A 26730-nucleotide genomic window follows, 5' to 3' on the forward strand; every position below is an offset into this window, starting at 1 on the left:
AATTGACATTTAAAAGTCGGGGAAGTTAGAAAACTAGTGTTTCTTTATTGGGATAATGGTTATGCTAAAGTATCTCTGTAGGAAGCCAGGAAACATGAGGTCAGTGTTTTAATGACAGTGGTAAAGTCAAGATTTCATATTTTTAGAGTGATTGAACTGGGCACCTTGCTGTCCTCATTGAAGGAGGTTAAACGCTGTGCCACATGATGACAGGAAGGGCTGTCCCAAGCTGGGGTGAAGTGGCAAGCTGAAGAGAGGGGGTGGGGACGAAAAAATTACAGGTTGCTTTCAAATGGAAATTGGCAAAAACATTTCTAAAAAAAACTCTAAAGTGTAACAGTGAAATTACTTTTTGAAAACAATATTTGCTGAGTTAATAGAGGGAATACTTTTAAGTTGAACAAGCAGGAAATTGGCTTTTCTTACTGCAGTTCAAGTATCAGCCTTAGGTATAAAGTTGAAGGTGCAATGAGATTCATTGCTGAATGTTTTTGAATTCTGGTAAGCACGTTGTGTGACCACACTGTAAATATTTCTTGTTTGTGGATTTGCTTGCTGGCGCTAATTCTGTATTCTTTAAATGCTTCCATGGGTTTGGAAGACCTGATGATCACAAGTTACACTCTTTATGTTCACGTTGTAGGACTATTCAGCAACTTGAGGGCTTAGTGAGTTATTTGTAAATAAAATCTGCTTTGCAAAGTTCATTTTGCTCTTGCAATGCAGTTTGAGCGTAAGAAGTGGAGGATACTCATAGGGTTTTTTGCATGACTTCTGTAACTATGAAAAAGGAATCCCGTACAGGCACTTCTAAATGTGCGAGAAAATAAATGGACATGATTGTTCTCAGTGTACGACTTTCTTTCAGTTTGCTAATGATGCAAGATCAATGCTGCACAGCAAAGTTTTAGGCATTTGCAGTAATGGCTGGAAAAAATCCCTTGCGTCTTTGTTTCATGTGGTTAATGAACTTATGGCTGACAACAGAAAACTTTACCATCCTTATTATTTTTGACAACTCTTAATGTAGCTTTAATGTGCTTAGTGTTCTGCTGTAAAATGTTTTTAATGATTGCTCTTCTTAATGTTCATGAACACTGAAACAGAGCAACTCTGCTTCAATAGCAAGAGAATGGGTAAACGATGCAACATGATGCAAACCTGAGTTATTTTAGTAATACAAGCAGATGTTGAGAATGAAGCTGACTGTTTTGTTCGCAGCAGGTTTTTGTGCCTGTAGAAAACTTTTTATGGAGTTAGTAGCAAAGAGAAGATCAACAGTTGGTATTAACAACAGTCAAATATGTTACAGAAACATAGAAAATAGAAATAGAGAAAGGATTTTAATGTACTTTAATGTGCAGCTTTTGTATAAATAGTCATTTGCTTGCTGCACAGGCTTCTGGGTTAAGTATGTTTGTATGTTAATATTCCAGGATTTATAACGTTCATAGAGAAAAGTAGTAATAACCCATAAAACTCTAATTTCCAAAATATTTGTCACTTTCAATAAGCCTGTTGTTGTTTTGTAGCTTGAAGAAAAAGCTCGACTTGAAGCAGAAGCCAGGGAGAGGGAGCATCACCAGTTGCTTGAGGAACAGAGGCGGCGAGAGGAAGAAGAAGAAGAGAGGCTGAAACAAGAATTACAACGGCTTCAAGAACTTCAGCAGTTGCGGGCTGTAAAGAAAAAGAAGAAAGAACGAATAAGTAAAGACTGTCAGAAGGTGGACATGCTTACCCGAAACTGCCAGGCAGTGAAGGAATCTGTCCCAAACGCACCCGAAGACATTCAGAATGGTACACTTGAGCAATCAGAAAAGATAGAAACCTCCTCCGGTTCCCTGTCAAGACACGTGAATCATACAGAACAGAGGCCGGTTTCGGAGACAGGCTGTGAACTGTCCAATCCTGTAAACACTAGAGACTCAAAGCTGCTTTATCAGAAAGAGGGGAGTGTAAAGCAGCATGAACCCCTCTCTTTTCTGCTTGATATTATGCATCAACATAAAGAAGGAAACAGCAAGCAGAAACTAAAGCAGATAAACAAACCGTGTGCTGAACAAGTGAAAAAGCCTGTTGAATCCCCCAAAGCAGCTGAGATTCAGACTAAAACCAGAAACCAAATAGAATCCAAAGCAAAAGCAGCAGAGGTCCCAACACTTGCAGAACCTAAAAAAGAGGAGAAGAAATTAAACAATAACAACAAAAAACAGTTGAACCATGTAAAGGAAGAGAAAGCACCCGTAACAAGTGAATCCCCTTCACCAAGTGAACAGCAACAAAATAATAAGCTAATACTTGCAGATTCTCCTCAACCAAAAGGCAAGAACAAGAAGAACAAGAAGAAAAAAGGGGACAAAGTCAACAATTCCATTGGTAAGTGTATAAGAAAGTTGAAGAACTCGGGTTGTTTTTTATTGTTACCATTTAAGTCCAGAAGTTTGATATCTTTATCTTTAGTCATTCCTGCCAATGTAAATTAGAGAAACAGAAAAACTGGTGTCAGGGAAACTCAAGTAATTGTAATTATAACGATTAGGAGATGCATGTAGTTTTAGTAAAGAGGTGTAGGATACTTTTAAAGAATGAATAAACTAGCATATGCTGCTGGTCTTGTATGTTTTTTTTTTTTTCCAGTTAAGAAAGCCAGTTTCTTCTGTAAAGCCTATCATACTTTAAAAAAATATTTAAAATAATTCAATAGTATGCTGAAATCCTTTTTGAACGTCTTTAAAAGCAAGGTTGTTTCTCATACAGCATTAAGAGTATAGTCTAAAGTTGGTCTTACTCTTTAGGCAAGGAAAGTAAGAGGTTTCTGCAGCCAAAGAATGATCATTCCTGCATAAATACACATTTTGTCAGTGGAAATAATTCCTTTTGTATATTAATTAACAGCTGAAGTAAATACAAAAACTATTTTACTATTTTTTTATTTGCCAGAGTGAAAACTTACAGTGGGGTGTTAATTAGTTGATAATATTGAGTGTTTTCTCCACATGAATATTAGTTTGTGCTAGTAAACAGATTTTTTATTTATTTATTTATTTATTTTTGTCTGATAGAAATAATAAGACCATAGAAGATTCGGTCAACTCAAACAAGTTGCACTTGGATAATTTTCTTCCCAATGTAGTTTTTTTGTTTTTCTGAAACCATCTAACAGCTAATACCAGAGCTGAGAAACACATACAGTGCTAGCCGTTTGGCTTTGTCAGCACACTAATCTAACTGCCATTCCTGGGCACCAGTTTGTTCCTGCACGTGCTTGGTCCCTACTGGGACTGCCAGTTGGGATGGCAGTTCTGCGGTACAGACATCTGTCTGCTCGGAGCACCTGGTCATTCCCCTGAGATCACCCAGTAGCTGAGTGGTAATGGTGCATAAATTAAATGTCTGTTCACCAGAATGACTTAATATTGCAGTTCTTGCTGCCTTTCTGTCTGGTAAGCACATCACGATATGAGACCTTAATCCTTTGGCAGTCTCTGCCAGTGCTTCAGAATACTTAAGTGTTTCAGAATATTTACATTGTTGTCACAAAGCTTAATAAATGTAAGCCAAATTCCTGGTTGTTGCAAGTGCTAGGTGTAGAGCCCAACTTTGTTTTTGTGGTTTCATGGTTAGGCTGACTCAGCCCACCAGTCTTTCTTTTTAACTCTTCTTACGTTCAATGTTTCCATTCCATGTCAGTCAAGCAGCAATACAGAATTGAACCCTTTTCTCCGATACCTTAGTTCTTATGCATACTGTGTTGTGGTGTGTTTTGGTTTTTTTAATTTACTGAGAAGAATGTACTCCAGTCATTGGAATAAGACAAAACTCTAGAATTAGGAGCAGAAAGAGAAGACTGGAGACATTTGAAGGAGAAACTGTTGAAGGGGGGGGTGGGGGTGGTGGAGTGTATTTACTGTTGAGAATTTAGGTAGCTTCCTGCGTTCCCTGCTCCTCACCAATGTTTTCTACTGCTTAAATCAAGTATAGTTACAATTTTTGAACACCGATGTTTAAATGTGAGAAAACACAGGGACATGTTTCTGAATTTATGAAGAGATAATTGTGCTGAACTGGATCCCGATTGGATCGCCACTTCGAGTAGTTCTGACTTCAGAACTACAAGAAAGATGCTGTAATATACAATTTTTCATTTAGCTGTAATTTCTTAAAGACATAGGGTTGAGGTACCAAATTAGCCAAGGCACCAAAAAAGCACTAAGAAAAAACACTATAACTAGGGTAATTGAAAGAACAAGAAAGGAGGGTAACAAAGTTTGGGGTTTTTTCTAACCGAGTTTTAAAATGAAGTGTTAAGGCAGTGAACATTATTGCTGATCTGTTTCTTAAAGAAATTTATTCTGGCAGGGTATTTTAACTCCTTGTTGTGAAGAGGCTGAAGAAAACAAGGGGTATAGGGAAGCCCTGTGTTTATAGGGCTTTCTGGTTCTTCAGAAGTAATTTGCATGGCAAAGACGTGCAACTTTGGAACTACCAGGAATGCCTTTAGAAGGGAGTTGCTTGTTCTCGTAATCTCAAGGGTTCTAGAGAGTCCTGATGTATACGCAGTGGGTTTGGTTGTTTTCTTTGTCTCACTCTTTTTGGAATGGGTTCTGAAGCTGCTTCAGAAATGAGATTGGAATATATATGTAGTAAGAAAGGAGACTTTAAGAGGAAAATGCTCAAACTGGTTTCTACAAAAATTTATACTTTCTGAAGCATTTTTTTAAAGTACAAGAGAGAACCATACACTGAGACAGTACGATATACCAACAGACGTTAAAGAGACTTTGTCGCTATAGCTGAGGCCTAAATTCAGGCCATATTAAAATGTTAAAAAACATTTTAAAAAAAAATTCCTGATTGTAGGTAGCATGACTTAGACTCTTGCAGACATAGCCTGATGATCATGTCCCAGACGGAGTACAGCAGCTCCACAAACCCAGAATTCTTGAAATATTTTTCTTTATAAATACCATTTTTAAGAGTTTTAAAACTCTTTAGTAGTAAGGCCAACAAATTTCAGGCAGTCAAACGCTATTCATTCGCTATCTGATTCATTGAGCCCTTTGTATAATTTGACCCCTCATGTATCCCAGGTTTATGGCATCTTTTGCAACCCATGCGATCAGTGAATTTACTGTTGATTCATCTCTTCCTTGTTCCCAGTGTAACTCCTTAAAGGCTAAGCAGAGGTACTACTACAGTGTTTTTAAGATGTGTCTTTCTAATAAGTCTGTATTAATTCAGCTTAAACATAAATAACCAATAGTCTACAAAGTTCAGGCAGTTCTCCAAAAACACCTTTAATGCAGCTTCTTCAAGCTTCTTCCTCTCTCCTTGCCCCCTTCCCCATGGAATCTAACATAGTATCATCCTTTTTCCTTTGTAGATGATGTGTTTCTACCCAAAGACATCGATCTAGACAGCGTGGAAATGGATGAAACAGAGCGAGAAGTGGAGTATTTTAAAAGGTAAAGTGCTGTAATCCCTACGCGTAGGGATACATAGAAGCTGTTGTGATTCTTCCCATATGCTGTGGTTTAAAAACAAAACAAAACAAAAAAAAAACAACCCACAACTTAAAAACTAACTCCTACTAGAAAAGCCTGTGTTGTAACATAGCAAATCCTGTTACAGCTGACATTCTGAATACTGTAACAATCACCAAAGCTGTAGATTTATGGGCACAGATCATAGCTGAGTAGCACAAATACAGAAATGACTGCCAGAATCATTTATGTGTCCCCCAGATTCTCATCAAGGCTTTCAGAATATCCTCAGTTAGCATTTTTTTCTATATAAGTAAAGTTTGCATGAATATTTCTTTTCTTATCCACACAGACCAAGTACTGATTAGTGTTTAAAAAATACATAAAAAATTCTGTTAGGTGTTAAGTGTTGAAGAAATAAAACTTGGTTTTAAATTTCAGAACAGATACTTCAAAAAGGTTTGTTCATGATGTTTTCTTCCTTGTTTATAGGAGCTATTAGCTGGGAATTCAACAAGGCTAAGTGCCGGGTCCTGCACTTGGGTCACAACCCCATGCAATGCTACAGGCTTGGGGAGGAGTGGCTGGAGAGCTGCCTGGTGGAAAAGGACCTGGGGGTGTTGGCTGACAGCCGCCTGAACATGAGCCAGCAGTGTGCTCAGGTGGCCAAGAGGGCCAATGGCATCCTGGCTTGTATCAGGAATAGCGTGGCCAGCAGGACCAGAGAGGTGACAGTGCCCCTGTGCTCGGCACTGGTGAGGCGGCACTTCGAGTCCTGTGTTCAGTTTTGGGCCCCTCACTACAAGAAGGACATCGAGGTGCTGGAGCGTGTCCAGAGGAGGGCAACAAAGTTGGTGAAGGGTCTGGAGCACAAGTCCTGTGAGGAGCGGCTGAGGGAGCTGGGGTTGTTTAGCCTGGAGAAGAGGAGGCTGAGGGGAGACCTTATTGCTCTCTACAACTACCTGAAAGGAGGTTGTGGCAAGGTGGGGGTCGGTCTCTTCTCCCTAGTAACAAGTGACAGGACGAGAGGAAACGGCCTCAAGCTGCGCCAGGGGAGGTTTAGGTTGGATATTAGGAAAAATTTCTTCACCGATAGGGCAGTCAGGCACTGGCACAGGCTGCCCAGGGAAGTGGTTGAGTCTCCATCCCTGGAGGTATTTAAGAGCTGGGTAGACGTGGTGCTTGGGGACATGGTTTAGTGGTGGACTTGGCAGTGCTAGGTTAACAGTTGGATTTGATGATCTTAAAGGTCTTTTCCAACCTTAATGATTCTATGATTCTATGAATTTTATACTGTACATGGAGTAGAGATGGTGCAACTGTGGGATATCCACTTATGCCAATCATAGAGAGGGGATGCTTATGCTAGTGCAGTGACAGTAAAAGAATAATATGAACCTGTGCTCGTGAAACTTTTTTCTTCTGTGCATTTTGGTTGCTTTTGGGATTTATGCATCACATTAGTTACCTTTTTAAATTCCTCAAATGTGAGCAGACAGCACATGTTTAAATAATGTAGCACGTGTTCTTCCATAATACTGAAATCTCCTCCAATTTTTGTTCTTTAATGGTGGCTGGGTGTGCTAGTTTCCCATGAATACGTCTAGTAAGCCTTTCATCATGATAGCCAAATCTGAAATGTTACGAATAAATCAGTTTCCTACAATTGAATAATTTAGGAATCAACAGTAGTATTTCACAAAACAACTAAAGCTATTTGTTTGAAGGGTGGGTGTTTTAAAGAAAGGGCTTTCAGTATGGATTTCAAGTTCTTCCCTCGATTATATAGTTTTGATAGTCTGTGTGCCTGGGATGTAATGTATGTCTGGGTCTTGCAAAGGACAGAGTACCACTGCTTCTCTGTGCTGCTTATTATTACTATACAAAATGCATATTTCTGTGATTATTTATGGGGTTACAATGTACTTAGAAGATGAAATTTTCAAAAGTACATACAAAAATACTCTCTATTCTTAAAAATTTATTTTTGAATCATGCCAATTAAAGGACTTTAGAAATGTAGGTTTTATAGGTGAAATGTGGTATATATTAGCTAGTGTTGGTATAGCATAAGCCTTTGTTATGTGTTTCATAGAATATTCTTAGCTTCCTTCAAGTTTGCAGTATCTGTAGCAAGAAAAAGGAAAGTTCTTTTCACTAGCTCTCTACTCTCAATAGGACGAATGAAGCAGTGTCTTATATCTGTGGGAGTGCAGCTGAAGTTTGGAGATAAACTTGTCAGATGTGATTCCAAATGAAGATTGAAAACTTTTAACTGTACTGTTTTATAATCAATTCAGTAATTGGTGTAATCTACTCTTTTACTGTCACCTGTTAGGAAGTGTGTGGAACCGTCCAATTTTTTTATGTATACCTGTTTAGAAAAGGTATCTGAAATGCTCTGATAGGTGCTGTTCTAGGGGAGAAAAACAGCTACTCTAATGCTGTGAAGACACCTTTAATGCATGTTTTCTATAATTTGATAATTTCCAACATAATACTTAGAAGGCTAGCAACATTGCTTGTTTTAATAACCCTCCATGGCAATGAGTTGCACGGGCCAACTGAATTCGTGCTTTTTACTGGTAGTTTGTTGATTCATCATATTTTCTTCTTGCTTTGTGGTGGCATAATAGATGGATACATTAATTACACCCTGACTTCAGAATTAATTTTGCAAGCTACTTCTAACTTTGGCATAGAAAGAACAAAATTAGTTTCTTCCAACCTTCCTCTGTACCTTTCTGTTTCACTCCTGCTGTCTGCTCCCCTTTTCTGGCTTTCAGTTGTTACAGAGGCTGTATAGCCTTCCAGAGAGGGGTATGCACTACCTTGATGCTGTCATGCAGCCTTTAGCCTAAACAAGCTACACCTTGCCTGAGTAAAGGACTTCAGCGTGAATTAACTGTCACTGACATACCTGCACATGCCAACTTTTTTCAAAAGTTCTTCCATAAATTGGGTTCAGTGAAAGTGAATAAGTGGATTTTTGTTCTGAAGGTGCTTTTTGCAGGCATATGGGCTACTTATCTGCTGTATTATAAACAAACCTCCTTTCCCTAGGTCTTTGTCTTAAACATAACTTTGCTATATTCAGAAGAGAAGCCGCAGTGTCCCATGCCATCAGTGTTTCTGCTTTACACATTACCTACCGCTCGTTCTTACTGTTACAAGGTTTTTGGTAAATACAGCAATGTCAGCTCTGTTTCTAGTTAACATTCAGCTAGCTTCTGTGCTGCTAAATACACAGTGTTCTTTGCTACTTCATTCACTTACTCTCGATAATGCGGTGGTGTGTAAAGTAACTGGTTTATGATGTATTTGAGGGATGGACAAGTGATTTCTTTAGGTATGATTTTTTAAGAGGCTTTGTCTTTCTGAATAAGAGGCTCTTCAAAAGAGCGTAACACCTCTAGTTTGATTTTAAGTATATTGGTTTTACTTTATTGCTTTTTTCTTTTCAGATTCTGCTTGGATTCTGCCAGACAGACAAGGCAGAGACTGTCCATCAACTGGTCCAATTTTAGCTTGAAAAAAACCACCTTTGCTGCACATTGAAATGACACAATATGGGGAGGGAACCCTGCAGGAATCAATGAACGACAACTCCACTTACCTGTCCTGCTGTGCTGAGAGCTTACCTGGTCTTGAGCCAGTGCTGCCTTGCCTTGTCCCCAGTGCTGTGTGGATCTGCACTGAACCCTTTGGCCTGATAATTCTTGCGGACTGAAAAATTGCCACTTTCTACCTGAATTTGTTAGCTTGTGTGCTTGTAGTCTGTGAGTGAGACTTACTTGATTGTAGCTGTATGCCGTTGGAGTTGGAACAATAGCTCTTTTCCATCTCCTTCTGAATGCCTTGGCCTCAAAGACTTTAAATTGCTTAGGCTTGGGTGGAGGCCAAAATACTAGTTTGCATCATCTGCAGTGGCTCCTGTCACTTCTGCATCTAGCTATGTTTTGTCATTCTGACTCCTGACAAAGGAATGGACCTAGTCAGTTGTGCTTTCATCTGCTCCAGAATTCTCCTGACATGACTTCATGAAAAAGAGGCTCTTATGGGACAAGTATTTCCTCAGTTCTTTCACAATCTACTGTTTAAGAGTGTACAAGTTACGCTATTTGTGTTTTGATTTTTTTTTTTCCTGACTTGTAGCCAGCTTGTGTAAGAATACTTGCAGAATGAGAAAATTTAAAAAAGAACAGTACTCACACTATCAAATCTGTTATAGAGTGTATAATTGTATTAACACTGAAGCCTAACTGGCTACTTTTTTAACATATTGTTAAGTAATATTAAAATCATGTCTTTCTTTTTGAAAGATGGAATACATTAGTATGGCAGAAGACTTGTCTCTTGCTTTTTTCTGCTTGGGTGGGGGAAGGGAAGAAAGAAGCATACCAAAAAAATAATGGTCTTCTAAACTAAATTTCATCTTGTGTCAGAATTGGTCAGTGAATGCTACTTAACTTTAGTATATTCCTTTATGAACACTTGTTTGCCAGCTCACCTGATGAGAAAAAACTGCTATCTGCTAGAGCAAGAAAGACTCCTGCTGAATGCTACAATTTAGTTTGTGAATTCTGTGAATTACTGTAATGCTTCTGTTTCGATAGGAAATTTGTGAGAAACAAGGTAATGCAAAAATTTCAAATTTAATGTCAGTGCAGAAATTAAGTAGATAGGCTCAATGCTACTATCAGGTAAACAGTTAACCACATAATGATGTTTTACAGGTTGCATAGTATTGCCCGGCATGGAAGAAAACTGCTAATTTAGGATTTTGATCTGTGTAAAGATATTGCACTTGTAGAAGTTTTTCTGATACTGTGCTATTTATTCAGAATAGAGACAACAGAAGCTTTCTTTTTACCTTTAGATGACCATACCTACCCAAACTATAAGGCAGTCTTCCTTTTTTTTTTTTTTTTTTTTTTTTAAGAAAATAGGACTTCCATTCAGCACGTATTTAGAAGGACAATACGCCTTCAAAGTCCACTGACATCCTTTTCCAGAATCACTCCACATTTTTCTTTCTTCTAGCTGTTAACACTTATTTAACACTCGGCTTTGGACTTGGGATGGTTTCATGGATGATTGCTTCCGTGTCCCCTGTGAGGCCCAGGTGTAGCAGGAGGATTGGGCTGGCTACAGACCACTGAGATATCTACAACTTCATGTCCCTCTTGTTGGCCCTGGAGCTCCTATCCCAGCGTGTGCTGCTGGTACAGAATATAGCTGCTCACCTTGTATCCAGCCATTGTAGGTCAATGAGCCCCCAGTCTCCCTTTGTAGAGGAGGGAATGACACAATACCCGGTTTAAAAACATAGTCCGGGGACGTAAAGGGGACAACTATTACTCTTCAGATTCAGAAGGGATTCATAGCTTAGCCTCATTTTTTTGTCAATGCAGTATTGTAACATATGTATTTATTTGCTTGTGCTGGAGAAAGAGCATCTCAAACCTAAAAGGCAGTATCTATGCCACTTAGCGCGAACTGTTTCTGCAAAACTACGTACTGTTGAAAGTACCTGCATCAGTTAGTGGAGAAGAATGAACTTTGTTTCTTGAGATCATGGAGGCTTACATGTCTTGCAGCCTGAGTTAGATCTTAGTTATGTAAAAGTGGAGAGGCTGCTCATGTGGGACAGTGGTTGTGGAAAGAAAAAATGCTGTTAAAACAGCTGAAGCTGGATGTTTGTGTGAAATCCAACTTTTCAAGCTTTTTCAGTTCTAAACCGTAACACAAGGTGGCAGTGTATGTCATCACTAGTAATTCTACGTCGGTGATCTCAAATTGAGGCATGGGATGGAAAAACTAGTTGCTGTCACGTTAGCAAATATTGGTGCAGATCCCAGCTTCTCTAGAGTAGGAACACTTTGAAAGTACTGAGATGTTTAATGGTGCTAGAAAACTCATTTCATAGCATTTGTTTTCACTAGTAAATGGGGAAAAAAGTCAGCTTTAATCTCTACTAACAAAGCTGTTCGAAGAGTGATACATGAATATGACGTGCTTCTCTTTATTTTGGAATCCTGGGTTAAGACAACAGAAGAAGTCCTTTTGCGTTTGAGGAATATATGTATGTGTTTGTAATATCCTTCAAAGATACTTGCCTTATGCTCCATCATGGTATATCAATACAACTGACATGATTCCATACACTACACAGAAAACATGAAGAAGGGTCTCCATGAAAACATGAAGAAGGGTCTCCATGCATCTGCTGTTGTTGCACCTTGATGAGAACTTAAAGGCAAGTTGCATTTTTCTAAATTCATAATTAAGTGAAGATAAGCATGCACCAGTCTGGGAGCCAGGAGATTTGAAAGTTCTGGCTTCAATTCTACCACTTTTGTGGCCTTGGGCAAATGAGTTAGTTACTGTTACTCCATTAATTAAATGGTTGTATTAGGACTTTGCTGAATTATGAGCGAGTTTCTTTACCGCTTAAATAAGTAGTGATGTGAAGTCTGTTTAGGTGCAACACTATAACTTCTTGTTGGAAGCACAAATGTTCTGCACTGGTATTTGTGTAGTTCAGGTGTGTTCAATCCAGATAAAACACGTTCAAAGGTAACTTCGAGTAGACGAGACCTCCGTCATGACTGAGTAAATTTGAGTTCTTCGTGAGAATTGGAAGGGGGAAAACTTCCACCTTTGAGAGGGGCTACTTTGGTAACTGTAGTGTAACTTGTCCCCCTATTCCTTACTCAACCTGTAGGAAATGAATATCTAAGCTCTGGAGGTGACTGGTGGCATATCTACTTTAGGCCTGTCTGCTGATATCAGTGCTGCTGAATCTGAGGGTGTGGTAGTTTTTCAGGCATTTCCTTAATGGAAGAGGGCATAATTGCACAAAATGTTTGTTTCTTGATCAGTGTTGATATTTGGTGCTCTAAGACAGCTCTTACACAGGGATGTCTCATCTCTGCTTGGCATTCACTTATTGCTGCTTTCTGAGGTAATGTAACTGAGAGTTCAAAAGTCTTCAGTACGCTTTTTTGGTGTGGTGTCATTGGTACTTAAAACTGTGTAGCTGAGGTTCAGCATGCTGGCAACGCAAATCTCACCATAGCCTGAGAAGAAGATTGATGTGTTAAAAATTAATTCACATAGCGACTGTTGAGTGCGTAGGCGTTCGGTGTGCTTATTGCTACTCAAAAAGCCTTTGCAAGTTACTTTCTGTTTCAGTGAAAGGTTGGCTCACCTTTGCTTTAGTGTGGATCCTGTTGTATCGTGATGGAGAAATTAGTGCTTAACGTTTACTGGGGTAAACGTTTACACTAACGTTCACTATTTCAAACATTTCCCAGTACAAACGAAGGTGTGAAACTTGTAATGGAAGAAGCTGTTCATAAAAACAAACAAACAAACAAACAAAAAAAAACCAAACCTCTGTTTGCTATGTTGTAACATATATCTGAGCAAGATTAGGTGTGTAGTATCTTTGTTGTCTTTGGCTCTGTCTCTGTGTTTAAACCTCCAGGAAATCTGAAGACTCAAACTTTTGGTAGGGGAATTCTCTGAGGTGAAGTCACAGAAGTGTTGATTTGGGATGTCTCCCTTCCTCTTCCTGTCCATCAGAAAGAACTTTTCAAAAAAATTCCAGTTTACAAATTTTAAATGCCTTCCTAATTGCCAACGACTTGTCTGTCCTCTGTTACCCATTCATCATTAACTGAAAATGTTAAATAATCATAAAAATGTTGTATCTCGTACTGCTGCTACAGGCAGCTGATGTAAGTGAACTGTCATTGAAAGGAGGATGTTTTTCTCTTCTCATCTGTTTTCCCCACTGAACGGAGAAGTAACAATACCAAACCTTTGGGCCTCATTTCTATTCTTCACAGGTCTCTGTTTAGTTTCAGCTTTGCTGCTTCTTTTAGCTGCACAGTTGGGCCTCTCCCAGCGCAGTGCTTAGAGATGTGGAAGAAACTACCTATTGATGCACTCCAGATCTACGTAAACTGTTGAAAAACATGCCAGGTAAACCTGTGTTTTCCCGTAACTGTACTCTTGGGTTTTTACTGGTTTGCTTATAAAGATGATAGGTATAAATGGGATTTTAAAGTGGATGGTGTCCAATTTCTATCTCTGTAGAAGACATAAAACGAAAGGGGAGAAGGTATATATTGATTGTGACTTCTCCGATACATTTTTCTCAGTGATTTAAGAAAAAAAAAAAACCACCAAAAACACACAAAAAAACCTCTATTAGTCTGAATGTCTTGTTTTAGGATGGCTTGAAGCATGTTTTCACACTTCAGTCACAAGTCCGTAGCCTTTTAACATTGCTGTTTCACCAGGTATTATGTGATCAGAAATATGTAGTTTTTATTTTGTCATTAGTGGCTCTTTAGGCAAAGTTGCCAGGAGAGGGGACTGTATGTAGTCTGGATGTTTGTTTAAACTAAATTTTCCTTCCAGTACGTCTGTGTTGCAGAAGTACAGCAATCCACAGATCTGCATAGACGCAATGTGTCAAGAAGGGTCTACAGGACAGTTCTTTTCTAGAAATCACCCAAAGACAAACCTCCACCAGTGATGAGCGTTCAGGAATCTCGTGTCAACTCTTAACCTCAGTTTTCTTCACCAGTTTTTCTGGAAGCTGAACAGAAACGTAAAACCAACATCTCTTTCACAATGCTGTAATACCCATAAGCTGACAATTTCAGATTTGTTAACTGGCAAGGAACATATGCAAAGGTAATCTTTTTGCTGCAAATAATACTTATATCCAGCTTGCCATCTATGAAGAGAGGAGGCAGTGGGCAGAAGTAATACCTGTGAAGAAAAAGTGGCGCCTAGTATTAAATGGAAGAAAAAATAAAAATCTATACTGATGTACTCACAGATGATTATGTCACTTATTGCATAAACTAGCATGCATTCCACACCAAGTATGTCACTCAACCAGCTTATACAAGTTTGATTTTTCTGAGGGAAAGATGTCTAGACTTGTTTCCCATTCAGTTTCCTTTAAACAGGGTATTGACTCAAATCAAGTTAGTACAATGTTTTGCGCTGGTTTTGGGGTTTGGTTTTTTTTTTGGCATGCAAGCAGCATGATGTTGTCTAAGGTTGTTTTGCTTGTGGCTGAAATACAAGATTTGAATCCAGGGCCTGGAGTGGAAAAGTTGGAATGCTGAACTCATCGGACCAGATGAGCGTTGCTGCCTGCTGTTGCTTCAACAGACTTCATGCTGCAAACCACTCATCTGCATCAGCTCATGGGAGAGTGGTTCCATATTAACTGGAAATACATAATCAGCAAAGCCCTCTTCTTATAAAATGGAAAAAAAGCAGGAATCAAGTCACTTGAAGTCAGATATTTGAACATATATACCTTGTCTCATGCAGTCTGTCTTCAAGACCTTGTACAAGTTTTTGTCCATCTGTTGCTTGACCACTAAATGGATTCTACAGTATTGCTAAGGGCAGTTAAGTTGATGTTTTCAGGGGTTTTTTGGTTGGTTTGTTTTCTATTAAGTTGAGGGCGAATTAGAAGTAGCCAGTTTGTAAGAGGTCTTCTTGGGACAATTTTAACAGACTAATGGAAAGACAAGTTTTAAGTAACATTACATCAGCCTCTTCACTTGCATATGTTGATTGTATCAGGGTATGAGCTCTCTGCTCTAGTGAGTGAATTCTCGAGGCTGGAAGCCTCGAGATAGTTGTGTAGTCTTGCTGACTGTGACAGATGTGATTGCTGGAACTGTTTCTTGAAAGTGGGAGGGGAAGAGAGAGTGCCCTAGTACACTAGTATCTAATGTAGCAACAGTACGGTTGCCTTTATCCTTTCATGCAAGGTCACCTCTTGGATTTCTTAATTGGGTATACTCTTACTTTCTGTAACAGTCTGCAGATAAAGTCTTTGTCTTCTAGTTAAAAAGTAAACAATCTTTTCCGTTTGAAGAGAGTAATTAAAATGCAGTTTGCTATCATTTATCTTATATGTGGCTTCTACTTATTCCTTTCTGTGCCATCAGTCTATCTTAGAAGCTTTAAAAGGTAATGTCTCTTTCCTTCCTAGACTCGGAGTGCATGTCTGAAAAGTCCATTTAAAGAATTAATGAACCTTTTCAGTAATGTAGCTGTGGTGCATGTCACTTGCCCAAGCCATTTTGTGGTCCGTAGTGAAATTGTTTGTCATTCATCCTCCTCAGCTGCCTCTGAGCCTTGGTGTCATTTACATTGCTCATACTTTACATATTTCACCAGGTGGGAAACTTTCTGAAGGCTTTCTTGCAGAAAATCCTATCCTTTCTGTATCATGAATTATGCTCTTTGAGTCAAGAGGCATGAAATTGTGTATTGACTGTTCTTTTTTTATTTAAAAAAAAAAAAAAAATCTGGGACTGCCTGTGGTCTTCAAGTGTAATTCTGGGAGGAGCTGGCAAAATGTTGGTGAAGATAAACTGAGTGGGTAAGAACAGAATTGTAAGGTAAAAGGCTTAAGTCTGTTATGTGATGTGTTACCCCTTATTCATACTTAGTCATGTTGTTTAACACCTAGCAAAGCAGTTCTTCGAGTAACCTACCAGAGAAAGTTGTAAGTACATCACTCAGCTTGTCTGTGCTGTGTTTTGCTGCTTTGTAAAGTGGTACAAAAACGTAATTGGTAGTTGGGCACTGGTGAAAGAGTTATGTAAATGCACATGTAAAGTCATAAGAGGTTTCAGATGTTTCTGAAATTCTCTGCTGAGCCTACAGCTGGGGACATAATGCTAGATAGTGAGGTGAACAAGTGGAAATGCAAGAATGAAGCAGGTCAGTGTACTGATTACGCGGTGTGAGAAATAACCATCTTGCCACATCAGAACTGTTACTCTTTTCTAAAATATTTCTTCGTTTCTGTTCATTCAAAGACCACCAATTGTGATCATTATGGTAACCCCTCTTCTGAAATCCATTTTTAACCCATCTTAACAATTGGGCAATCCAAACTGGTCACAGCTGAGTTACTGGAGAGAGTTGGCATGTTCTCATGTGGTCTGAACTTTCAATCTCTTGCTTTTGTCAATGTTAGCCAGTATAGCCTGATCGTTTTTCTCTTTCTTCATGCAGGTGCCTTTTTTGGACACTGATCTAGACTTGTGCAATAGAAGCATCATCTCTACATGCCTTGGAACATCTTAGGTGTAGGAGTCAGGGGCTTGAATGGATTAGGCATTGGCAGAGACATAGATTTTGGCAATGCCTTGAATTAGGACATGGTAATCTGTGTGATGTGTGCAAGTAGGCTAAACATGGAAGAGAAGTCTTAAAATGTTGAAGTCATTACCCATACAAAGGTATGTTTGTCCTTGGGTTGGAATCCTTTAAATGATGTGGTGCAGGGACACATAAGGTCTCGCATGACCTGCTGCCGGTTCCCTTTTCTCACCAGCAATATGTCAGCATGACTTGGTGTGATGTTGTGGGATAAGCATTTATTAAAAAGAACTGGAACCCAAATACAGTTTTAGATTACAATCTCCAGGCTGGCTGGCTGATTTTGCGTATTGCCCAGTTTCTTTTTATAATTAAAAAACAACAACAACAAAGAAAGGATATATTTAAACTGGGAGACTATCATCTATACTCTGGAATTGGTTTTGATGCCAATTGACACTTTGTAATATTTAGCCGTTGGCAACTTAAGCAATCTTTGAATGTTGCTGTAATACCGAATCACCCAAACAAAAGTAGCCCAATGAGGAAACAGCGCAGCTGGTTGAGAAATTGTGGAAGTGATAGTGTTTTGAAATGACTGGGAGGGAAAAAAAAAAAAAAAAAAAACCACCACAAAACCTTATTCTTCTTGGGTATAGCCTGGAATGCATTCTGTGTGTTAGATTGCAGGAGATAATGCAGCATAAGTATGAAAAACAAGCATGTTAGTTATGTGTGTAAATGTGCATGCCCTATTTTAGCGTGCAATGGTGTAAAATGGTAACGTTTTAAATGTGTAAGGCTTAAATGTTGCACAGAGATGACTTCTTAAAATCCTACTTCCTCTTTAATTTTTTTGTTGTTGTTTATTTGTTATGGTAACATTTTTATAGGCCTAAACTTTAGGTGTGTGATTTCATGACCATGCTGAGCAAGTGTTACGCTCTGCACAACTTCAGTCATTGTATCTTATGTGATAACCAAAATTAGGTAGCTGTGGGTAAATGAAGAAGGAAAAAAAAAAAGCTATTTTTAAATACTTTTTTTTTTTTAAAAAAAAAGGTATTTTTCTTCTTCATCCTAAGGTCTTTAGCAATTCTTTTTTGCATTTTAACTTGATTTGTAAAGCATGTAAAAGATGATTGTTGTAAATCTTTAGTGCAAGCTTTTGTGTCCTACAACTCTTTGGAAATGTGTTACTTTCTTTTGGTAAAGGACTCTGATTTAATCCACTTACTTTCTTAAATAGCTTTTGCCTTAACCTGCTGACAGTATTTCTGGTTTGTTGTTATCCACGTAACTCAGTAGCTCATCGCTGCACTGAGAATTGGTCTTTCCTTAGGAGCGTTACTCATGAATATCTGAACTGTGGTAAAGATGTCTCCAAGCTGACACTGGTGTCCCACACTGGTGTACAACTGCAATAGATGAGGCAGGAAAGACATGAGGCAACTACAACTTTACTCCATTTTACAGAAGAAGCATCTGCACAGAGATGAAGCAGCTTTGCCCCAGCTACAGTGCAAGTCTGAGACAGAGTTGGGAACTGAACCCAGTTATCCAGAGGCCTGAGTCTGTGGCTGAATTACAAGCCTGTCTTGAGGATTGTCCTGAGGATTTATAGAAGAACCATCACTGGATAAAAAAAGAGGAAAAGCACTGTGAAGCACTAGTCTCTTCCTTAGTGGCAATTTTTGCCCTAAATGTTCTCTTCCTCATCTGTTTACTCACACCACCTCCCAGACCACCTCATCGATCCATCTTGCTCCTACAGACCTTGTGGCTGTGGAAATACCTGAGGAGCGATTGGGTTGTGTAAGTGGTAATGTTCTCCTGAGGCTTTTTGACAGCAGAACTTAGGAATTAATACTATGGGTTTTAGTCTGTTCAGTTAAACTGTTATCTCATGCACGCCTGAAATGCCAACATCACACTGTAGTGTTTCTTATCATATGTGGACAGCTGTGCGGCTGAAAACGCATGGAGTGCCCCGTGCTGTAGTCAGACCGTGTTGCAAGTAAGCTCGGTGGGGTCAGAGTGAAGTAAAACTCCCTAGTTGTTCTCTAAACAGCATTGGATGAGAGAAAGAGGAGGGCTCTGGTGTTTGTTTCTTAGCTCATTCATTCCTGGCATGGTAACGGCATGTCCTGTGCTGAAGGAGGCAATCGCTGGGATGGATAGGAGCTGTGGATTTCCTGGTCTGTTGTAACCTCTCTTGGTAGATTCTCATAAGTCAGGAAGCGTGTACCTCACGGCTGTGGCCAGATTGCAGTCCAGACCCTTAGTGCTCAGTTTTCTATGGGTTGGTTTTACCTCTTGCTCCTGGCTTTAGTAAATTTGTCTTTTGTCTTACCATGTCAGGGTATCAGGTTAATCTGGTTGCCGTTATCCATCGCATGTGACCACATTTCCATGTGGGAATAGGAACTGTGAAGTGACCTAAAACCAAGTATCACTTTTGTACTTCTGAAAGATGGCTTAGTCATTATTAAATGCTACTTTTATACCCTTGGAGGGTGCTTGGTCTTTAGAGCATGGAACAGGCGTATGGGGGGAATTTTCATCTGAAAGGTGTCACGCAGAAGTTTAGCAGCAACTATTAAGTGAAGCGATGGGAATGTTAAATGCTAATTAATGGTGTAGAATACATTCCGAGATCAGTATTGCATGACTGGCTACCTGGTGCAGTATCACCATCCTGTGTATGAGGAAGCGAATCAGCTGGCTTACGTGTTTAGTGCTTAAGAAACTCTAAAGGTGCAGGACCTCATGTAGTTCAGCTATGCTATAAATGGGATCTCCAGCGGTGATTGTCTGCTGTGTAGGATGGCGATGGTTTCTACCCACTAGAAATGAATTTCCAGGAAAGCACGTGACTTATTTTGTTCACCTTACTTTTGCTAATAGAAAGAAACTGAGAGCTTTCAGCAGCAGCATCAAGTTTTGCATTGAGTGAGGATCCTTGTCTCATAGCAGATGTACTCATTTGCATGGGAGTGCAATTTCCAATGATCAGCTCAGAATGGGTTTGTCTAATTCAGCTACTAAATCTGCCATTTCCCGCTGAGAAGTGTAGAGAGAGTTGAAATCGTCTCCTGCTGTGCAAACACAGGGAAAGGAGATCAGGTATATGCAAAGAGCTTGGCCAAGTGTGTTTAAGCATCTTGGTCTGGTGGGATAGCTTTATTCCATTAGAATGAAAAGTTGCCTCTTAAAGCTTTTTATTGAGAATTCACCATGAAATTTGACACTTTGTTTAAAAAAAAAAAAAAACAAACACCAAAAAAACCAGTAGTTTTCCAGGGTCTTGGTCTTCAGGTGAGAAAATAGTCTTCCCTTTAATCAGCAAGGCAGGATACTGGATGCTAGATTTCTGTAAGGAGTGTGTGATACTTTAAGATCACTTAAGAGTTGCCCTAAGCCGTGCAGATGATTAAAACATATCAGTTGCTGTGTTTCAGCCAAAGTGGACTTGCTGGGATTGCAAAAGCTGTAACTTTTTTAGTGGTGATGAGACCCAAAGGCCAACCTGAAAGGTGAAAGTGACTTTTCAAGGTAATGTTCACTTAGGTGCAATTTGGTTTGCGTTTTGTCTGTGTAACCAAGGCAGAAGCTTGGTTACATTGGAAACCAAGCTTTCAAAACAGTAGATCTGAATTTCACCTGTTGGAAACACAAAAATAATTTGTGTGGATCCTGTCCTTTTGGAGTGTGGAGGTTATGTCCTGCTTTTCCTCTAGGATGAGTTGCTGAAATACTTCTGCTCCCTTTTATAGTAGCATTCTGGCGGTCCCTTGTTGGAGAAGCCGCCCAGGAAAGGAAATGCTTTGGCCATAGTGAGAGTGGTGTGGCCAGTACAGAAGTTCACATGCTTCGTGGCCAAGCGAGCTTCCCTTTTATGTTCACAGTCATCTTCCCCTGCTGTTTTCTATTGCCAACACTAGATGCTTTTTCATGTTTAGGGATCAGCATCAGGAATGTCTTAAATTTTATCCAAATTTTAAATAATTTCCAGTTCTTTGTCCCTGTTACCCCATGCATGGTTCTCAGTGGACATACCTTGAAGGACAAATGGGTTCTTTGAGCAGAACTTAGCAGCTGCACTCTCCAGGCGGGGAAAAAAGTGGTGAATTTTCAGGTAACAATAAAGCTGCAAATGCCGTTTGATGCTATTCCAGTCAAAATAAATGGGACAACCAATGGGGCATCAAAGAGTGCTCTAAATTCTATCTGGTTCCTTAAGGCAATTAGCCAGGGGTGCTGCTAGCCAGGAACAGATGAGAAAAACAGGTGACAGAAACAGAGATTCATTTTAAGAGTTTGGTTGAAATTTTAATTGCACTTCTCCCTGTGTTAATTAAGAAAATGAATGTTCAGCACAGACCAGTGAAGACTGGTAGCTCTAGAGAGGACTCCTGGTGCAGCATCCTGCCTCTGCTGGCAGGGCTTTCGGGAGACACGAGGTGGCAGTCAGGGAAAGGCTGCACCCAGCGGAGGGCTGGCCACTGATAATCAGGAAACCGGCATTTTGCAGGGGTTTTGGCTTCCCTTTCAAATTTTGAACTTGACTCAATTCTGTATGACTCAATCTGGTTTGACACTTCAAGGAGACGGGCTCCAGCCATGTCTGTTGCAAGATGCCACCTCCCTGCCACCCTGCCTGCTGCGCTCGTACACCAGCCTGGTTACAGACGTGAAGTATGGGCTGCGATTTTCATGGTGATTGTGGCTTCTAGTGAGCCCTGAAATCTGGTGGGGTAGTGAAGTCTAACACACGCGTTATAGCCTGGGCATCCGTTTAGATGCTCTCGAGCACCTTCCCTGTGCCACCTCCAGGGCTGTTGCCCAGCTCTCTGGTGCTCTCACAAAGCGGCTGCACTACTTGGCAATAGATGATGACAGAGTTGATGTTTCCATTTTACTGGGCCAGGAGGGTTAATGACTTGCTCCCTTTAATATTGTAAGGCTGGAATTTAGTTCTGAAGGCTGCACGTGAACATGCCTGTATTGCCAGGCTTGAAGAGTTTGATAGTCTCTTTAATCAGAGGCCGCACCCGGGAAGGCTGCAGAATGGGAACACAGGACGGGATACTTCAGGTCGGAAGGGACTTATGAAAATCTCCAGTCCAACCTCCTGCTCTAAGCAGGGTCAGCTTTGAGATCAGACTGGGTTACTTGGGTCTTTATCCCATTTGGCCTTGGAAACCTTTTAGAACAGAGAGTGTAACCTCTCTGGGCAATCTGTTCATTGACTTATTGGTTGTAATAAATTGACATTTTATTTATTGTTAGTTTATTTTCTAGCCTTTAGGCTCATTTTTCATGTCTCTCAGCTTTCTGTCTGTATTGGTAAAAGCAATCTCATGGCTTCTAAGCAAGTTCTGGGGAAAGAGTGGGGATTAACCCATGCATTTCAAGAATTTGCAAGTGAAACAGCACTGCGATTCCCAATTTTCCATTTTCTTTAAGTATCTTCCCTCCCTGCTTTGTTTAAAACCCCCACTGTCTTTTCCTGCTTCTTCTTACATGGTTCCCCACCCACCCCTGTGACAGTGGTAGAGGAGGAAGGACTCCATTTTCCATGTGTCTTGGGCTGCTGCTGGAACCTCTGTAGTACCTTTAGATACCTCAAACCATTTGGTGGTGCTTCTAGTAAACTAGGTATTACCTCAGTTCCTGAGGAACTGAAGGATGGGGGTGATGGGAGAACAGGATCCAGATCTCCTGTTTCTAGGGACTGCAGTAAGCAGCTTTTCATGACAATTTTTATTCATATAAGGTATTTCAAATGCTGAACATTGGCTGGTGAAGCACCTGGTTTACATCAGCCTTGAGGCAGACATCATGTTCTTGCAGCAGGTTGTTCCACCATGTGACAATAATGGTGCAAGCATTGCAACGGTAGTGTTTGTTCGTGGTGGAATAGTGTATTAGCTCCGGCATGCGGTGTGATGTGTTTGTTAATATTGTCTCAGGCTGGTTTTGTTGATGAGGAGCTTTGTTTCATTTTAGCTACATCATGGTTGCCTCAGGCCTTTCCCTTTTTAACCTACTCACTCTGAGTAAATTACATTAAGGAAATAATAAATAAATGGCAGTGGGCTTTCCCTGGCTGAAATTAGCTGTTGACCTTAGACTACCATAAGCTGTATCTGCAAAAAGCCCCCGCTGATTTTCCTGGTGGGCTTGAGGAAGCCTCTGAGCAGCTTTTTGTGAGTTACTGTTTGGAGGAGGAGCGGCGGGGATGGTGTGAATGTTACGTGTTTTGCTACATGACCTGATGATTGCTTGAATGAGTGGACTTCGTGATTCAGAGGTAAAGAATGAATGGTCTCTCCTCATAGTTTCAATTTTATTACAAAAGGTACTTTAGCAGCTCAGTGGTATCTGCAGCCCCACGCAAGTGCTGCCTAGACAATTGTTTCCACTGCTTGAGAAAAAGTCCATCTGACGCACCAATGGGAAGTCGACACTTTCAGTTCATTAAAGCGAGCATCTATGTGTGTGTGTGTGTACTCAGCTGAGAATGTTTCAGCCTCTAAGAAGGGTCTGAAAAAGGCTTGAACTTTAAAAGCTTCCATTGTCTGAAGGCACGGCTGTTCCAGCTCAGCTCCCTCCTGCTGTAGCCCTGGGACTAAGTGTGTAGTTGCTATTTGATTGGTGCAGCAGCCTTGCTTTATTGCTTGACCTCGCTTTGTTTAAAAATAATAATTAGAACGGTTGCTTTCTGGGTTTGCAAGATAACTTCTTACATGTTCCAAATTCATCGTTATCTGACTGATGGTTCAGTGAAGGGGCCTTTAGAGACAACTGATAGCATACTCATGTTTTACTCATTTTCCTAATATTTGTCTGGTTTGTTCTCTTTGCAGAGCTGACATCCCTGTCTGTATTTACAGACTAGCTCCTTCAAATTGGTTATTACTGTGATCCAAGTAGTTCTGGACGGTGGCCCTGTAGGGGCTTTTTTTCCCCATTTTGCTCTAATGGTTGCTTTGACGTTACATCAAAATAATGCCACTTGACAATGCAGCAGGATACTGATGACCCCTGGGAAAGGTTTCTTAATACATTAGCAATTGCATCCTACAGACCAGACTTAAAGGGAGCTCAGATACTCTTGGAGAAGCTAGCAAACACAAACAGCAGGATAGGGCATCTTCCACATAGAAGCTGCTGTTGCCTTTTCCATCCTGTTGTGGTTTAGCCCGAGCTGGCAACTAAGCACCACACAGTCACTCACTCGCTCCCCCCACGGTGGGACGCGGGAGAGAATCGGAAGAGTAAGAGTGAGAAAACGCGTGGGTTGAGATAAAGAGTTTAATAGGTAAAGCAAAAGCTGCACATGCAAGCAAAGCAAACCAAGGAATTCATTCCCTCCTTCCCATCGGCAGGCAGGTGTTCAGCCATCCCCAGGAAAGCAGGGCTCCATCACACATAACGGTTATTTGGGAAGGCAAACGCCATCACTCCGAATGTCCCCTCCTTCCTTGTTCTTCCCCCAGCTTTATATGCTGAGCATGATGTCATATGGTACGGAATAGCCCTTTGGTCAGTTGGGGTCAGCTGTCCCAGCCGTGTTCCCTCCCAGCTTCTTGTGCACCCCCAGCCTCCTCGCTGGTGGGGTGAGGAGCAGAAAAGGCCTTGACTCTGTGTAAGCGCTGCTCAGCAGTAACGAAACCATCCCTGTGTTATCAACACTGTTTCCAGCACAAATCCAAAACATAGCCCCATAAGCTACTGTGAAGAAAATTAACTCTATCCAAGCCAAAACCAGCACATTCTCCACCCCTTATTCCATATGATTTACGTCGTGCTCAGGTCCCACACTATCCAATACCACCCCCCCCCTCCCATCTCTTGCTATAATACACAGATATCATTCCCTTAGTCTATGGACTACCCCTGTAAAATGTTTATAAATGTTCATTTAGTCCATGACTTTGGGCTCCATCTGTTATGGCGGTCACTCAGGACAGGAGAGGTGGTGTGTTGCATGGAGTTACTGAGCACCAAAGCCAGCTCAGATCAGGTCACTGCTGCACTTGCACTGCTTCTTGTAAGGCTTCTCCTCCATTGGTTCAGGTGATTCCTGCTATAGTAATCCCCATAACATACAACTCAAATCCCAGGTTACAACAATTTAAAGGTATTTCCATTACAATCTTCACCCCTGGCCCCTTTGGACCAGACCATAGGGTTTAACACTGCAATGGACTCCTCCCCTTGCCCCTGCTCCGGCCTGAACTTATCCACAGACTGCAGTCCCTTAGGGGTTTACCTGCTCCAAGTGGAGCCTTATCTATGCGCCACAGTCTCTTTGGGGGCGTACCTGCTGCGGCATAGGCTTATCCACAGCCACAGCCGCTTTGAGGTGCACCTGTTCCAGCGTGGCCTTCTCCATGGGCCACAATGCCTCTAGAGATATACCTGCTCCAGCGTGGCCTTACCACAGCCACGGTCCCTTCAGAAGTAAGCCTGCTCCAACATGGCCTTGTCCACAGCTGCAGTCCCTCCAGGGTTGTACCTGCTCTGTTGTGGGCTTATCCATGGCCACACACTTTGAGGTGCTCCAACATGACCTCATGCACAGCCACTGATGCTTCAAGGTGTACCTGCTGCAGCATGGACTTATCCACAGATGCTTTGAGGTGTACCTTCTCTAGCATGGACTTATCCCTCGGCCACAGTCCCTTCAGAGGTATAGCTGCTGCGGCACAGACAACCATGGCCACAGATGCTTCAAGATGTACCTTCTCTGGCATGTGCTTATCCATGGCCACAGACACTTTGGGGTGTCCTGCTCCCACGTGGACTCATCCACAGGTCACAGTCCCATCGACTCCAGTTCACACTAGAGTTCCAGCCTGTCCAGTGCAGCAGCACAGAAACAGCAGCGATGCCCTGGCCATCTGCCAGCCCAGGCACATGGCCATTGCTGTTACCAAAATGTTCCCAGGCACAGCGGAGTAAGATGATAAGCAGTACAGCAAGCAGCGAAAGCAAAAAGCAGCCACTAATGAGCACTAGACTCTAATATACAGGAAGGCATGCAAGTCCTATGGCAAGCACAGAAGCCTGTCAGTTAACAGCTGACCAGCAATAACAGCTATAAATTCAATCTAGCACATTCCAATTAAATCTGTCATTATCTTGAACCCTTTGAGTCCCATCTTGGGCACCAAAAAGGACTGTCGTGGTTTAACCCCAGCCAGCAGCTAAGCACCGCACAGCTGCTCGCTCACTCTCCCCACAGTGGGATGGGGGAGAGAATCGGAAGAGTAAAAGTGAGAAAACTCGTGGGTTGAGATGAAGACAGTTTAATAAGCAAAAGCTGCACATGCAAGCAAAGCAAACCAAGGAATTCATTCCCTCCTTCCCATCGGCAGGCAGGTGTTCAGCCATCTCCAGGAAAGCAGGGCTCCATCATGCAAAACGGTTACTTGGGAAAACAAATGCAAGCACTCCGAATGTGTCCCCCCCCAACCCTTCCTTCTTTCCCCAGCTTTACATGCTGAGCATGATGTCACATGGTATGGAATAGCCCTTTGGTCAGTTGGGGTCAGCTGTCCCAGCCGTGTCCCCTCCCAGCTTCTTGTGCACCCCCAGCCTCCTCACTGGTGGGGTGGGGTGAGGAGCAGAAAAGGCCTTGACTCTGTGTAAGCGCTGCTCCGCAGTAATGAAAACATCCCTGTGTTATCAACACTGTTTCCAGCACAAATCCAAAACACAGCCCCATACTAGCTACAATGAAGAAAATTAACTCTATCCCAGCCAAAACCAGCACACATCCTAAATGAGTTTACTGTACTGCTGCAGCAATGGGTATGCTTGCTGTAAGGGCTTGGGGGCTTTTTAATATTGGAGTATTATAGGATTAAATATTCAGCTAGCAATCTCTGATGTCAACCCCTTGGTAACAGGGGGAAGCAATGATGTTAACAGCTTTTTCGATATGGTTTAGAGGCTGAGATATTAGTGTCTGAAAACATAACTCTAGGGATGTCAGCATCTGACAGTATAGTGTATACGGATAAGAACCGTTAGTGAACTCAAAATGACCGTTTCTAGTACGCATTGTTATTTT

The 26730-nt window shown here is 41.1% G+C and overlaps 1 protein-coding gene across 5 annotated transcripts in view; it reads left to right on the forward strand.

Moving 5' to 3' along the window:
• Positions 1-9829, forward strand: part of FAM193A (family with sequence similarity 193 member A) — an 84904-nt gene extending 75075 nt beyond the window's left edge. For 4 of the 5 annotated variants that reach the window (XM_087737839.1, XM_087737840.1, XM_087737842.1 and 1 more), the window contains 3 exons: positions 1533-2376; positions 5384-5465; positions 8948-9829. In XM_087737839.1, the coding sequence (XP_087593965.1) occupies positions 1533-2376; positions 5384-5465; positions 8948-9041 (1020 nt within the window). In that variant the 3' untranslated portion in view covers positions 9042-9829. Of the gene's footprint in view, positions 1-1532; positions 2377-5383; positions 5466-5975; positions 6467-8947 lie in introns of all 5 variants that reach the window. The other variant, XR_015700083.1, reaches the window with a different exon arrangement.
• The last annotated feature ends 16901 nt before the right edge of the window (positions 9830-26730 follow it).

This window comes from Nipponia nippon, unplaced genomic scaffold, assembly GCF_047370975.1.
Source record: "Nipponia nippon isolate SJK-2023a ecotype South Korea unplaced genomic scaffold, ASM4737097v1 scaffold_6, whole genome shotgun sequence".
Classification (NCBI taxonomy): Eukaryota; Metazoa; Chordata; class Aves; order Pelecaniformes; family Threskiornithidae; genus Nipponia; species Nipponia nippon.